The sequence below is a fragment of the Schistocerca serialis genome, chromosome 9, assembly GCF_023864345.2.
Source record: "Schistocerca serialis cubense isolate TAMUIC-IGC-003099 chromosome 9, iqSchSeri2.2, whole genome shotgun sequence".
Lineage (NCBI taxonomy): Eukaryota > Metazoa > Arthropoda > Insecta > Orthoptera > Acrididae > Schistocerca > Schistocerca serialis.
The window spans coordinates 272,100,242-272,117,511 of record NC_064646.1 but is presented as its reverse complement, the minus strand read 5'-3'; the positions used below and the strand labels follow the sequence as shown (position 1 = coordinate 272,117,511).

The 17,270-nt window shown below is 35.7% G+C and overlaps 1 protein-coding gene across 1 annotated transcript in view; it reads right to left on the bottom strand.

Moving 5' to 3' along the window:
• Positions 1-9,319: 9,319 nt before the first annotated feature.
• LOC126419343 (CB1 cannabinoid receptor-interacting protein 1-like) overlaps positions 9,320-17,270 on the bottom strand; it is a 1,399,014-nt gene continuing 1,391,063 nt past the window's right edge. The window contains exon 5 of the mRNA XM_050086528.1: positions 9,320-11,865. Coding sequence (XP_049942485.1) covers positions 11,844-11,865 — 22 coding nt within the window. The 3' untranslated portion in view covers positions 9,320-11,843. The remainder of the gene's footprint in view (positions 11,866-17,270) is intronic.

Below are 17,270 nucleotides of genomic sequence, written 5' to 3'. Positions count from 1 at the left end.
TTGTACCGTGTATGGGGATAATGGCATAGGATAGAGGACAGCAAGAAAATGGTTTTTTCACTTTAGGGAGGATCGTTTTGACAAAAGTGACTCTCCATATTCAGAAAGACCTTTTAGGGTTTGATGAAGATCATTTAAACACAGTAATCCACAATGATTCCCATCAGTGAACTCAAGAACTGGCAAATGAGATGAACTGTGATAAATTCCACCATCGTGCGACATTAGCATGGAATGGGAAAGGTTCAAAACTCAGGTGTATGGGTACCGCATGCTCTAAGCCAAAATCAGCAGGTGGTTGTCTGTGTATCTCTACTTGCTCATATCAATTGGCTCATGAACAGTACCGACCTTTCCTATCCTGTAATGTTACAGATGATGAGATATAGTGTGTTTATGCTAACATAAGGAAAAAAAGGAATGGTTGAGCTCAACAAAGACCCATACAGAGACCGGTGCGCATCCACATAATACAATGTTATGTATCTAGTGGAAGAGTGACTGTGTGGTGTATTACAGATTGTTTCCCTGAGGTGTGACTATCATTGCTGACATTTATTGTCAACAACCGACAGGAACAATGACCAGGAAGACTATTTAAGATGACGCTACTCTGCGACAACACATGCCCACGTTCTTTTAGACTGACAAAAAACACTATACAGGAGATGGGGTGGGAAGTCATTCCACACCCACTTTATTCACCTGAGCTTGCTCCCTCAGATTTCCACCTTGTCCACTTTCTATTAAACTGTCTTCAAGGAACTTCCTTTCTGGATGAGAATGGCTCCAAACATGGCTCGATGTGTGTTCTTCACTTCAAAAACCACATAACTTCTACAGTTACAGAATTGGAAAGTTACTGAAGCATCGGCCGACTGTTGTTAATAATAAAGGAGAATATATTATTGATGACTAAAGTCTCTGTTATGTGTATCTGTTGTGTTTATTAGACTTATGGAAAAATGCTTTGAACTTACACACCATTGCAATATATAGCTTTCTTATCTCTGTAACTGATATCTCTACAAGCTTTCTTCCTCTTGATTCAATAATGTCTACATTTATATCTATACTCTGCAAACCACTTACTGTATACAAGATCCATTCATTTACATATATGCCTGATGCAAAATCTCTCATTATGGTTCCACTATAATTTCATGTCAGATTATATTATTTTACAGCTCCATGTGTTATTACAGATCCCCTACAATATTGTTTTGTTACGCAAACAAGTGAGCTGTCCATAGTCTGTAGTTTCTTCAAATGGAACATATTATTTTTCTGACTGGAAAAAAATTATCTCGGGGTGTTCCTCAAAGCTCCATATTAGGCCCAGTCGTATTTCTCTTTTATGTTAATGACTTACCATTAAATATCAGCTCCCGATCAATTCTGTTCCCAGATGATACTTCTGTCTTAGTTGAAGATCAGGACTTGAAAAAAATTCCCAAATCTGTGATTAGTACCAAAGAAACTTGGTTTCAGCTAAATTGGTTGAATCTAAACATATCTAAGACTCTTGTGATGCAGTTCAGAATCAAACAGTCCAAATGTAAGCAGATTAAGATTGTACGCAACAATCAAGGTATAGAAGAAGTTGACTCAGTCAAATTCTTAGGTTTAAATGTAGATAAAAATTTGAGCTGGCAGGCACACATTGAATACCTGGCAAACAAACTGAGCAGCTTTGCATTTGCAATGCAAATATTGTCAACTGCAACTGACATGGACACACAAAAAGTAGCATATACAAGCTACTTCGAATCCATTGTTAGGTATGGTGTTTTTTTTTTTTTTTTTTTAGGGAAACCATTTTGTCCATTCACATGAAACCAGAAACAAAGAAAATTTTATGCTCTCCACCCACCGCCTCAGATTATATGCCCAGGGATCTCAATACATGGGAATGAAAATTTGTAATAAATTAAAAGGAAACAAGTTATGCAGATGAATGTAGGTTCACTTAAAAGAAAGCTGTATGAGGTACTGACACTGAAGTGTTATTATTCAGTGGATGAATTCATGCGGGACAAACTGGAAATTTGAGCTGGGTACAATGTGTTATCCTTATAGTGTTGTTATTTATTATAGTGCTACTATTTATTAATGTAAAAATCATTGTGATTGTTTTATAAATTTTTGTCATGTCTCCTGAACGCAAACCAAATGGATTGCAAATGTACATCATGAGATGAAAAAAACACAATTAACTTTTATGTGTGGCACTTTATTTCTTACTGACTGGATATTTTTGCAGAGAACTGAGGAACCCTGAGTACTGATTACCTTGGAGATTTCTAGTTACAAAGTTGGATGAGTAGAGTTAGTTGTTCTTGTTGTTGTTGTTGTTATCATCTACACTCTGAAAACAGGTTTGAGGCAGCTCACCATGTCGGTCTATCCTGCGCAAGTTTCTTTATCTTCAAGTTACTGTTGCAACCTAAATCCACTTTAACTTGTGTACAGTTGTCAAGCTTTGGTCTCCCCCCTATAATTTTTATACTCCACACTTCCTTCAATTATCAAATTAATGATTCCTTCATGTCACAAGGTGCATTCTATCATTCTTTTACACAAGTGGCCCCATAAATTTATTTTCTTCCTAATTTAATTCAGTACTTCTTCGTTAGTTATCTGATACCTTCATCTCATCTTCAGCATTCGCCTGTCATGCCATATTTCAGAAGTTTTTCTTTTCTTGTGTCTACACTGTTTATTGTCCACATTTCATTTCTGTAGAATGCTACACGTCAAGGAAATACTTTCAGAACAGACTTACATTTGTATTACATGTTAAAATATTGTTCTTCTTCAGAAACATTCTTCGTGTTATTACTATTTGCATTTTATATTCTGTCTACTTTGGTCATTGTCAGTTGTTTTGCTGCCTAGTTAGGAAAATGTGTCTTCTACTTTTAGTGTCTTTTAGTGTCTCATTTCCAGTCTAATTCCCTCAGCATCATGTGATTTAATTTGCCTGCACTCTATTCTCTGTTTTACTTCTGTTGATATTCATCCTGTAACCACATTCTGAAACACTATCCATTTGATTCAGCTGTTTTTACAAACCCTCCACAATTTCTGACAGAATTACAATGTCACACGCTAACCTAAAGTGTGTATTTCTTCTCCCGGAACATTAACACTCTATTCAAATTACTTCTTTATTTCCTCAGCTTGCCTAATGTACAGATTAAACAACCCTGTCTCACTCTATTCTTAGTCCCTGCTTTCTTATTTATGTCCTTTGACTCTTAACTACAGCCTGGTTTTGCACAGTTTGTGATTAGCTTTTTTTGCTCACTGTATTTTATCCTTCCAGGTTTTCAAAGAGTTTCTTCAACATTGTCAAATGTTTTCTCTAAATGTATTATGTACTTCCATAAACAAAGGTTTCTATTTTTTTCATTTTAGTTTTCAAGATAAACTGTGGAGTGAATATTATCACACATGTTCCTACATTACTTCAGAATAGAAACTTATCTTCATTGGGGTTGGTTTCTGTCATTTTTTAATTCTTCTATTAACAATTTTTGTTACAATTTTACAAACATGAACTAAAAACTGGTGATTCGGTGATATTCACATGTGCAGCCGTCAGAGATGACCTTTTGTTGGAGTTGGACTTACTACATTCTTCTTAAATAGCTCACAAACCAGGATAGTTTTATCAAGGTTGGTTCTCCCAAGGATCATAAAAATTCTGAGAGATATCATCTGTTCAAGGTGTCTTGTTTTGACTTAGGGTAGTGCAAAAATAATTTGATGAGGCACTGAGAGACCTATTCCATTTCATCTTCATTTACTTCCTCAATATTGTCTCTGAGGTTTACTTTGTTTAGCTCCTCTATACATTCCTTTCACTTTTCATCTTTCCACTTTTGAACCTTCCTTCTTTGCTTAGTACTGGCTTGCCATTTGAGCTCTGGATATTCATATAATCAAAATCATTTTTTAGACATTTCTATTTCTCCTTGGCTGCATTATTTGTTACATTTATATATACTCACCTTCCGTTAATTAAATTCAATATCTCATGTTATTCAAGGATCTCTATTGGGTCTTGTACTTTTTCATAGTTGTCCCCACTGCTTTTACTATTTCATCTCATAAAGCTACCCAGTTTTATGCTGATAACCCTGTGCTCACCTGATCAGAAGCCTTATTCGTCCATCCGTTACACTTAACTAATTCCCGTTGTATCTACCTTCAGACTATTCATCTCTGTTATCAGGTTCCCTAACCTGTTTTCCAGAGCAAGGCAATATTTTACATCACCATTAATCCATATGTCTTCGGGTAAAACAGCAGCTGTAGTGTGCCTTGCTTTGACTAATTTGCAATACCAACAAAGTGAGGCCATGTTGGCCAGTGTTACAGGACCACATTAGTTAATCATCCAGGCTGTTGCCCTGCAGCTACTGGAGAGAGGGTGCAAGGCATATTTAATAATAATGATAATGTATAGGTACAAGCCTTTTGACACACCATCATTAATTATGTTTTAAGTTTAATTCCTTTTAGCATGGGTGATGGAGAATGCTTATAGTGTAGAATGCCATGTGTGTCTTGATTACAATGGGAAAGAGTAAAAGTTAGCCCCATCTTGTTGATCTCTGCCCCTCAAATATACCTTGGTATCCCTGGTCATAAAATGTGTGCCTTACTAACATTTTACCATTAACAGTGTCACATGCCATCACCATATGGGACAGCATGGAGAAGACTGAGTACTGGTGCATAGTTTAATGACCAGCAACTATGTGGTGTCCGATACACATTCTTGTCCTGACTGTATTGGTGAGACCATTTCTTTGATCTGAAGGGGTGGCCACCTCAGTTATCTGTAACCTGCTAACCTGTATATTTCAAGCATTGTCATTGCTATCTCTTTGCTATTACACCATGGCATCACAGCGTCCATGAACAGTAGGTCCATGGAAAGTTCTTAATATTTGGCCACCAGAGGCCTGTACCTGACATTTATGCTTGCTTGAATTGCTTGATGAAAGTAGTTCCTTGAAAATCCATCAGAAATCAATATAGTCACTTTGGATGTGGAAAACAACTGTGTCTGATTTTCTACGTGCTTGTTCAAGCATTCCATGCTTGAGTAGCCCAACCATCCATTCTGTGCTATGTCCATATTAGAAGCTTGTGACTTGAACAACCACATTGCAGGAATATTCTTCAGACTGACACATTTTTAGTAGTTGATGACATTCTGTAGTGCTATGGTGAAGGCAGAAACAGCAGAAAAGGAGGAAGAAATGGGTAAATGTTATGTATAAAGAAAGAGAAGAATGAATTAATAAACTAGATGCAATTGCTTTAGAATGACTCTAGAAAAATGTGCATACTTTTGACAAGTGTAGAATGTCACCTCAGCAAATTTGCAGCTTTTGGAAATTAAATCTCCACATGAATGCCTGAAAAGTGAGGGAACTTGAAACATTCAGCATCTAATTGAAGATGAACTGCAGCAACAAATTCAAAAATGAAAACTGTGGAAGTGACATGATATAAAATGTGGAATAGTTTTAAGTGTTATGATAAATGCTTTGTTTGTTGACATGTTCCAGATGCTGCAAATAATTTTTAATCCCTCTATGCTGTATACAGATTCTGCAATGTGTTACTGTGAAATAAAAATCGCTTTGACAATCCTCCTGCTAATAATTCACTATGTTAGGAGTACTGCAATTAAACACTTACTGGTTAGGTCAATTTCTATGGGAACCTCCAAACATACAGTCCCCTAACAGTGATAGTTTCCGTCACTTTGGATCCATGACCATCTTTATCCATAAACCAAACCAATAAATTTTTCAGTATCCATTGCACTCGACAGGTCAACAACTTCACCTCTAAAATCCCAGAAAGATGAAATACAGTCACTGGTCGCATATATGTATACAAACAGTCATACTACTGATTTGCTTGCAACATAAGTGCTTCCATTGTTATGCTTGTGTTGAGATTGTTGACAAGATGCCATGTGACTTCGGATGACAAAGTTGCATGATTACACATCCAGTCTGCCCACACTACAATTACTATGGGTCATATGATACTTAATCCACTGATTAGATTCACCTGTGTTTAACAAATGGATGGGGATGATGATGATGGTCCCCTTGAATGGTGGAAGGATAACAATAGTCTCTTTCCGAAGCTAGCTGTTTTAGTGAAAAGAGTATTTTCTGTTACAACCTCAAGTGAAGCTATCAAAATAAATATTAAAGAGGCAGGGAACCTTACTTTGGACAGACAAAGCAGACTTGCCAGTGTATCGTCTGAAGAGATTCTGATAATGAAGTGTAATTACAGAGCTAGCAGAAAATTATTTTGTGTCAGTTTTATTTCATTACGAAAGACAGCAATGTAATTTTTCATTATGAGACTGACTATACAAAACGTGGTCGCTACTTACGTTATCTGTCGAACTTGATTGTTCACAAATTTTCGCTGTTTTTAAAGCAAGCTTTTTCTCTTCTGGATCATAACGTCACTGCAATTAGATGCTGCCATGCAGAAATATGTGTCTACTGAATACCTAAATTGATCTGAGCAATTTGCCCTTAACATGATGGTAGTATATTGGAAGCAATACCAGCCTGCAGGCACACAGAACCATGGGCACACAGAACTACTACAGTAGTCCCACAGTAGAGCAGTGAGTGCACCGAACCAGGTAGCCTGAGACTGCAGCCTGTCCACTCCAGACATTCATACTCGACCATGTCATGCCCGATTCGAGTGCACGCGAATGAGTATGAGTGCATGAAATCCCCAATCTGAAGACCTCTGTCAGCAGCGTAAGATTATAATCTACATCATTACATTTATGTTGGATGATGCAAATGAAAAAGTAAAAGTACTATTAAAAATGTGTTAGAGTGGATGCAGCAGCCACTGGCATTTCGACTTACAGAATAAAGAGGATGAGAAGCAGACAAGGAGGTGGAAATGATAGCTTCAAGTATGGCCAAAGGCATCTATATTCCAAGAAAGAGGAGGCAGGAGGAGGATTTTATTTATATAATGTTGATGAACAGGTTGTCAGGAGACTTAACTGATAATTTCCACGTGGCTCATACACAGTGCACAATTTCACAGTCATTTAAAAAAGACATTGCATCATTATGATCCACGATATACAAGTTAAAGTCAAAGTACCTCAAAAAGAGAAAAAATGAGGTACTTCAAGTCATATATTCATTTAAATGCTTGTCTAGCAATACCAGAGAAGGAATGTTGCTACTCACCGTATAGGATGCTGAGTCTTGATAGGCACAATAAAAAGATTCACACAATTAAAGCTTTCGCCCATTAAGGCCTTTGTCAGCAATACACACACACACACACACACACACACACACACACACACACACACACACACACAGTCTAGTTTAGGCGGTATAAATATGGTGTGGATGTTCTGGCAGAATATAAAAAAATTAAGACTAAAGATAACAACTCAGTGAATTGTTGGGTGGTTGGCAGGCACATTTTGCAGACTTCTAAATTATTTGTGCTGTACTACATTTACCAGGCAGAGACAAGTATCAGATAACAGAAAAGTGGTAGCTGAATGTTTAGATAAATGAAATAAATTTATTAAATTTTAGTGTAAAATAATAAATTACCATAAAGAGGACAGATCCATCATGATGGTGAAACATATACTCACAATTACAGTAATATGGAAAGCATATGTTGCTATATACTGCCCACTGCAGGCATTCATACTCGATCACGCCATGCCTGATTAGAACGAATATGAGGGAGTGAAATCACCAATTTGCATACCTGTGCCAGCAGCGTAAGATTGTAACCATGTCGTTACATTTATGTTGTAAAACCTTGCATTGTCATGCACTGTGTTAATTATGGTTCTATTGAGAGATTTGTAGTAGCTATTATTAGATTGTAAATAAAATGAATAGCACAGAAAAAAATTGAAGCAGAAAAGATAATTTTTGAAGACTCTGTAAGCTTGACATTTCCAGTTTCCTTCCTGCAAGAGATTCATACTCAAGATATCTACTAATCACAAGCACAATTTACTCATAAGAGGTGAGAGTTTCTACATGGTTGGCATAGGCTGCTTTAAATATATAACAAAAAGAGACATCCATGTTGCTCAAAGACACTTCAGAAACTCATTCAACCACTTCAATTAAGAATTGGCATCAGAATAAAAAACTGGATTTCTACACGCCTCTAATTGACAACATCCATTCATCCATCAAACATCCGTAACGAGGCAGACAGTAATGTCTGTGAATGTGAACCAATGGAGGAGTCTTCAGAATTGTGTGTGTAGAAGAACTTGTGATCTTTTGTAACTTCAACTAATGAAAAGTGGAATATAAATCTTTGAGAATAAGTTTTATTGTTAATTTAATAATAATCTTTGTTACCCATATTTAACTTCAGGCCTTCAAATACACTTTCAGAGCTCTATTACCAACCCAGCTGAGGTCCAAAATTCATGTGAGAGAGTCAAAAACTGTAATCTCCAAATTAAAAGTGTTGTTATCCATTACCACCGCTGCTTCAAGAAAAAAAAGTTATGTAAAAGTGTTTTTCTAATGTCAGTCCACATACCCACATAGTAACTGGATATACTTTTAGTCTATGAACACCTATACAGTTTTTTGCTTCTACTGTAAAATTTTACAAAGTGGAGATTACTGGCTTTGCTTCTAGGCACCTCAACTGATCAAATGGGTCAAATAAAGGAGTAAGAGATGGTAGCTTAGAAGTTCTGCGAGATATGCGTTTGTCCATAGGTTTCAGCTGTTGAACTGCACCTAATCCACAGGGCAGTGGATATTTGCAAAGGAACCATTGCCACCTCTACCATTTTCTGTTCCCCTGCTGTGATACCTGCATGGGAGTGGGTAAGTTATTCTGTGTGCACCTTGCATTCATGTCAAGGACCACTGCAATAGATATCATTGTTGACTTTGTCTACAGCCATGAGCAGTTTAAGGTAAAATGCAAGAATTTGGCTTTTTTTTTAATTTTTTTTATTTAGATTCATGACTTCCATGAAATATGTACATCATATTTCTATTTTACATTTTACAAAACTAAGATTTTAAGAGTTGCTTGTGTGTCTGTAATACTTTTTCTTTTTACTTCTGGAATCATTTTTGTGCAAATGTTGCTTTTGAGTTTGCAGTGCTAACATCTGTCTAGATAGGTGATGTTTTCAAACACAAAATATTCTAACAAATTAAGTGAAGGAATAAAAGGGTAAGATATTGAAAAGAACATTGTGTTCTGGCACTTTTATGTTTGACAAAAGAAAGTCTGTATTTTATTTATGCAATTGTATTCAACAAGGTTATAACAGTACATGCAGCAGGAAAAATACTAGCCGTAGGTAATGCATCTGGAAAGTTCTGCTCATTGCTCATTCATTTAAAAATTATAACAGAACCATTAACGTTAAACAGATTTTTTAAAATTTATTGTATTATTAATTGATTCACATAAAAACCTTACGGTCAACTAGTGCTCTCATGAGTACTCAAAAAGAAAGTTGTCTCCATGTGTACAGCAAGAACTGAAATATTGTTAATAATAAAATAATAACAGTAACAATAAAAACAGAATTTCTGGATATATCACATAAAATACAGCTTCTAGACTGGATACCATGGTGCCACAGTACACATGGTGATGAGGCAGAAATTGTTTATTGCGTTTACATCCAAATGGACAAAAATAAATTTCAAAAGGACTTTCAGCAAATAGCAAACAACTGTGCTATGTATGCTTTGATTCAGACATTGTTGCCTTTTTTAGTTCAGTACATTTTCTCATAAGTGAAGAAGTCCAAACATGTTGTGATATCATTGCTGCTTCATATCCAGAGCAGACAAACAAGCCATTTTCTTTCTCTTACTTGAGAAAGAGTCACATTACCACTAGTAGTAACACTAAGTATATTCTTTAAAGACTACATATTAAGTTGAGCATCTCATAAAATTAATATATAATATAACTTTTTTACAATGAGCTATTGACTTTTGGTGTCAAAGTCATTCATACAATTTGCAAAACCACTAAATGTATATACAATGTATTATTTTAGCTGTGAATTAGTATAACTTTGAAAATAATTTTATTTAAAAATATACCTAATATTTTAATATTCAGTGTCTAAGTAATATTTTTAGTACATTTCTACAACAGCACTACTCTCCTGCAATCTTAGACAAAAATAACCATATAGCATTGTATTATAAATGTTATTAACTGCCTTGTATAAATGGTTTAGTTTAAGATGTAACATTGCAATGCAAGCTACATTTATCAGCTGGTTAAAACGGTACACTAAATACCTACTTTATATTGCCATTTGAATTACTCATTTCAGATTGAAAGGCAGAAAGTTGTTCCCATTTGTAAGCAGAATAAGGCAGATTGTTTATGTGATGTAAGTAAAATGCAAAGCAAAGCAATAATAATGATGATGATGATGATGATGATGATGATGATGATGATGACCCTACAAAAAGGAGAAAAAAATTACCTGATCTTTCCTGATACATTAATTACATTGATATGTTTCATGGGCAAAGTTTATGTTCATCTGATGAAATTTCAGCTCCTGTCACATTTTAATGAGTAATGTTTTCTTGATAATAATGCAGAAATAGATATAAAGAGAGATGGACTATTGGTTTCAGGCTGCCTAATCCCAAATCAGTCTTACTGAATAGGGTTTGGTTGATATGATTTGTTAACACTGCAAGGAGTTGACAAACAAATCATTGCTCTGGGTGATTTGATGAACTGCAAGATCCTGCATTTGTTTTCAAGAGTAGGCACTAATAGAGCTGATTGTTTTCTCTTATGAGATAACATCTTTATTTAGCATTCAGTCATGATGTGACATACAGGAGTTCAAACCAAAAGCATTCATATGCTGATGATTCATGCACGAGAGAAACTTTAGGCCAAAATCCATTTCATTTTAGGTCTCAAATTATGCTGATCTAGGCTGATAATAGAAAGAACCACAGATAATGAAAATAAGGAAAAGTGGAAGATATAATGCAGTTTATTGAGAATCCAATGTAGTTTACTGAGATTACAGGATAGAGATATAAATACAAGAAATTCTAGAGCACTGCAATCAATTGAACTAAACAAGAAAAAAGGGAGATACCTATATTATTCCTTTATATAGAGACCGAATAATAGAATTTCTGACACCATCTGAAAATATTTTTATTCAGAACTTTTACTGTCTTGTGAAATGCTGAATCTTCAGAATGACAAGAGCATTTATCTTTGCGTGGGCAGGTAAATATTTTACAATAAGATACGTTAACAGATACAAATTAAGAATATGGTATAGTTTATTAATTTCCATTTGCAAATTAGGCACCTTAAGCAGACTGAAAGCATTTATAAAAATGCAGGTAAAATTGACATGGCTGCTGAAAATTACCTCAATATGAGGTAATTCAGACTGTTTAATGACTGTAATTTCATTTTAAGAACTTGTGCTTTTTATATATTTGTCTCCCTAGTAGAGACATTTCTGTTTGGTATCATTTTTGCCACATATACAGCTCAGATTCATTATTCATCACATTTCACTGTCCATATGGATGGCATGCTTTGTCAGTGGATGCTATTTGAATAAGTATTTCAAATAAAATACCATATTTTTGCATAGATGTTATCATATTAGTTTGTCTCTTCATTTTTATAAAGCAGAGTCATTTACCAATGAGTTCAAGATTGTGGGGTTTGTTTTTGATAATGTTTTGTATAGCCACATTGATAACTTCTTGTGGGTAATGAAGTTAACTGTCAAGACCCAGTTTCCTGCAACAGAAAAAGAACATAAAATTTATCATAGGCTGTAACAATTGAGTATGAGATGTTTACATGCACAAGTTTTGTTTACTTAGTATCATTTAATATTTAGATTTGACTGATAAAACTAATGGTAGAAAACTCTCTCTCTCTCTCTCTCTCTCTCTCTCTCTCTCTCGCCATTAGAAGGAACCTCTGCTGTTGAAAGCTAGTGTTCTTACCATCTGTTACTCTGTTTTGTAGAAAGGTTTTCCTCTATTTATTTACTAAGAGATATGTGTGTTTTAAGATGCAGTAATGAGGAACATAACTGATTAATAATTCCAACAAGAATTTCAAACCACTAATGACAGGAGTACTTAATAAAGCTTACTGAAAATCAGTGGTAATTCTGAATACTTTTGTTGTCCAATTTGTTGGGTAGTAGTAGTCTGGATGAACCTGGAAAACTTATGGCAAGGAGAGAAAATCATCTTAAAAATGACATAATTTAAATAACAGCCCACATGTGTTCAGTGACAAACTTATGGCAAGGAGAGAAAATCATCTTAAAAATGACATAATTTAAATAACAGCCCACATGTGTTCAGTGACCTGTCTTTAATGCTGGCTAATAATATATATAACTAATCACCTGGTTGTTTATGTAGAGGTTTCTCACCTGACAGGGCTCTAAAATCACTGTAAAACCTATGTTGTCAGTTTTGGGAGACAATCACTAGATATTTATATGACATTGATATTCATTTTGTAACAACACAATTTGGAACAAGTTTTTACATCAACAGCTTTCTCCTTACTGAGTTCCGTCAACTGATGGAAACTTCAGTCCTCGTTTTGAAGATACCATTGGAAACGGGATTTTTTTTCTAACAGCAACACAGAAGCAGGGGACTAATTCATACAATTTCTTCTGCATATAATGCCTTATCTGATTCCAAGTAACAATTCACTTATGACAGAGATGGATGAAAATACCCAACAAGACTTGATTTTTCTTCATGTGACATTTGCTCTCACAAATTTTTAGTGGTGGACTCTTTGGTATGAGTATGGGTATGAGGAATGGCGTGATAGCTACAGGATGTCACAATGGAGGGATATCCTATACTTGCTATGGGTGTCAGGAGGTCTCTACAGTAATGAAACTTCCAAATTGCACCTTAGTATGTCATCTCTACAACCTGTAAAGGGAGAGGAGGAATAACAACTGCAATACATACTGTACCAGCAAAAAACATGTGGTTTTCAATTTCGAGTTATCCACTTGGAGTGTGGACCCACTTTGTGCATTGACTGCACACTGACCAGCACAGTGTGCAGAATGGCATCAAGAAGATGCTGACCCACACACTAGTGGAAAGAGCGGGCAGCACCACACCTCCAGGAAGACAGAGTTCAGCCCACCTGTCAATGCTGATGTACCAACCGCCCATCGCTGGTTGGCGCATTTCAGTCACAGACTTCGAGAGCATCAGTACTGTGTAATAAGAAGACGATATTAAGCCTGCGTTCTGTGAGTAGTAATAGTGTATAAAAGTACTTGCATTAGGAAGCACAGGAAGGATATCAATCCACCTCATAACAGGAGTTAAGTTATGGTTCTTTTCCGTTTCGAAATAAAGTGTCGCATTAATTTGAAAGTGTTTTGTACAGAGCATTTTGGATTCTTCCACTGACCTTCGCAACTTCTCTCCTTCCTTGTTTGTGTCAGTGCCAACTCCCACAGTAACCAACACAAAACACTCAATAGCCAGAAACAATATGTATTGGTAAAGATGAAATCATACATGGCTATCAAGACACTTATGTATTTGCTGACAAACTCACGATCAGAATGTTACAGAGAATTATAGTAGAAGGGATTGTTTGTGTATGGGCACATTGTGAATGGCATCCCCGGGCATAACTCTGGAATGAGAATCAGCTCTTACTGTAGACTTCATCTTACAACAACAACACCCAGGAAGTCACATGTTGCAAAGGCTGTTAAATGAACATCTTGCAGAAATCTCTTCAGGGACCTTTTTATTCTTCTTTTGACATATTTATTCCTTAATGTTATTTATGGATAGTAACAAAAGTGAATTTAGGAAGAATTGTAAAATTCAAACATCATAATAGAAGTAAAATTAGTTTTCATATAAACTAGATCTATGTTTATAATTCAGTTTTAGTTTCTGGTGCAAAATTTAATGCCCAGCAAACATCAGGCACAAAATTAGATATCTCTCAATATTCAGGAATAAAGTAAAGTAAAGGAGTACCTTACTAAACACTCTTATAATGTGTCAGAATTTTTGACTCTGGGATGTAAATTACTGTCAACAGGTTTTAACGTGAGATCTATACAGAGCTACAGTGTTGTATGTAAAATTAGACAAATGGTCAGTGTAAAGGAATTAACAAAAACAGTAGCTGAAAATTCACAAAAACAGTAGCTGAATAGAGTAAGGGAAAGACCAGTGTCTTTATCTGAATAGCTACTTGGTATGTATGAATAAAAGTACCTGGAAGTAGTTCCCATAACTATCAATGTTAATAGAGTAATACATGGAGAAGACTATCAGAACAACCAATGAAAGATGCTAGTGACATACCTGATGAAAACAACCACGCAAATCAGCACTGTCTTGAATATAATCACAAAATGAGATATGACGACACAAGTATCACAGTGCAAATGCCATGTTTCCATGGCAGTGTAATGAAGGAGTCTATGGAAATGAGCCAGCCGCTGTGGCCGAGCGGTTCTAGGCACTTCAGTCCGGAACTGCGCGAATGCTACAGTTTCAGGTTCGAATCCTGCCTCGGGCATGAATGTGTGTAATGTCCTTAGGTTGGTTAGGTTTAAGTAGTTCTAAGTTCTAGGGGACTGATGATCTCAGATGTCAAGTCCCATAGTCCCCCCCCAAAAAGACAGCTTCCATGAACTTCCACACAACACAAAATGCAAATTCCTCTCAGCCATCTGGCACTATAAATAACCATTCAATAGATACCGACCCTGTTTTGAAATTCCTAGGTCTGTGGGTTCAAGATAACCTGAAATGGAATACACATACAGGAAAGGTAAATGCCAGGATTTGTACTGGCTGTTATGCATTGAGTGTACTGAAAACATGTGCTAGCCTGAAAAAATTAACCAGTGCATACTACGCTTATATACAAGCCCACATAAAATATGGTGTAATATTCTGGGGAAATGCTCCAACTGCTCTGAGCACATTCAGAATCCAGAAGAGAGCAATGAGGATTATTACTGGGAGCAAACCCAGAGACTCCTGCAAACCCATCTTCAGAAAGTTGGAAATCCTTACACTGCCTTGCCTCTACATTCTTTAGACTCTAAAATTCTTCAGAAAACACATAGTGCCAACTGACCCCAGAGTCGTAAAAAATAGTGAAATACATGAACACAACACCAGGAAAAACGCAAACCTGCATGTTATACGTACAAACACTCAACTGTGTAAAAAGGGAGTTTTCCACATGGGCCTCCAACTGTTCAACAATCTTCCCACTAGTATTAAGTCCATCAAAGACAACATAAAATTTAGCAAAGTGTTTTGTTGTGTCACTGTTTTTACTGTGTAAATGAATACTTAGAACAATAATCTTGCTGTTTGTGTTAAATTGAAAACATTGAGCAATATAATACATTAGAATACTATAGGCTTACGATAATACATGTTAACAATGTTAAATGATATTTTCCGACATCTGCAACACACTGTGTACCATCAGATCACATGGAATAAATAAATAAATAAGCCATTTGAACCATTTCTATGGAGACGAAGATGTAAGAAAATCTACTGTACAGGGATGACTGTTTCAATTTAAATCACACTTGGGGTCCAGCACTCAATGTACTAAAATCTCACCAGCGATCATATTCACCAGAGTCTTACAACACTGATAGGATTTATAAGAGCAAAACTCACAGCACCTGAAAGAGATTGCTGGGACCATGAAATATTGTGCATAAAATGGAAACAACAACTCAACAGAACACTCAGAAACACACTATTAATCAGTGGAGCTGAAAATTCACTCTTAGTTTTAGTTTGAATAATTTTGAAAGTTGTAATAATGCTCTTGGATTTGGTTCCTCACTTATGATCCGATTCGTTTACTCCCAAAAATTCTGTCATTTTGTTCTTCATATTCATGCCTCATGCTCTTATGTCATATCCTTTACCTCTAGTAATTTAATTTTTCCTTCTCCTTCTGCTTTCTGTTCGTCTGTATCTAATAAGCAATTTGTTCATCTTGTATGCATTCTACCTTTCTTAATTCTGTTCATTATGAAGAAAATGTTCAAAATCCTGTAACTGGATTTCAAGATTACTTGATTGAGAGCAAACTGTGTTAATAGCCTCTTTATTGTGTCTGTTATTCCAAGACTAACACATTATCAGAATTGAATTTCACTGCCAAGTCAGACACTTTTACAAGGTTATTTCAAAGTAATAAGCTGTATTGTCTGATAAGTGACTTGCAAAATTTTTTTACGCTTCATTTTCTCATCAGTGTGGATCATAAACTCTGCTTCATTCCAGTTTTCAGTGAATAATGAAATCATATTTAACATCTTTACATGTGAACACACAAACTCCATGAAGGAACCGCCAAAAATTAGAAAATCTAATTTTCTCATTGTTGTCGATGCCTAGTTTATATTTTTAAGTGTACAAGGAATCACTGTTATTCAAAATAGTTCAATAAAACACAATAATTACCATCTGTAATGACTGTGATATCAATACAGTCACCTGATTTAACTCTACATTATCATTATTTAACCATGGTAACAACACAGCCTCACGGAATGGTAATGGGCTCCTTGTGTATCACAGATGGCATACGTAACATATTAGTAGTAATTTATTGTTAGAAGTTCACAGGTACCACAATGCTGACATTAGAAGAAGACACATGCAAAATTACAGAAGTTCTAAATGATTTCAGTAATTTACATCGAGAAATAATGTTCACAATAGACAGTCTAGTGGAAAAAAGTGTCACCTTCTTTGACCTGCATCTTTCAAATTGGAACTGGAGTTACAGCCTCGAAGTCTGCAGAGCAAAAACAACGACCAACACTACAAAACAATCAACAGTAACTAGCACATTGCATAGCTTGATATGTCCATGAGGAAAATAAATAGCTTCAAAGCAACAACAGTTTCAAATAAGGAGTAAATTCAGCAAGACAAAGTGTAAAAATTATGTGGTATCTCTAGCTCTGTGATTTACAAATACAGTGATAAAATGACAAATTTATGCCTGTTTAGTGAAAAAAAAGCCTGTTCAAATGTGTGTGAATTCCTAAGGGACCAAACTGCTGAGGTCATCGGTCCCTAGACTTACACACTACTTAAACTAACTTATGCTAAGAACAACACAAA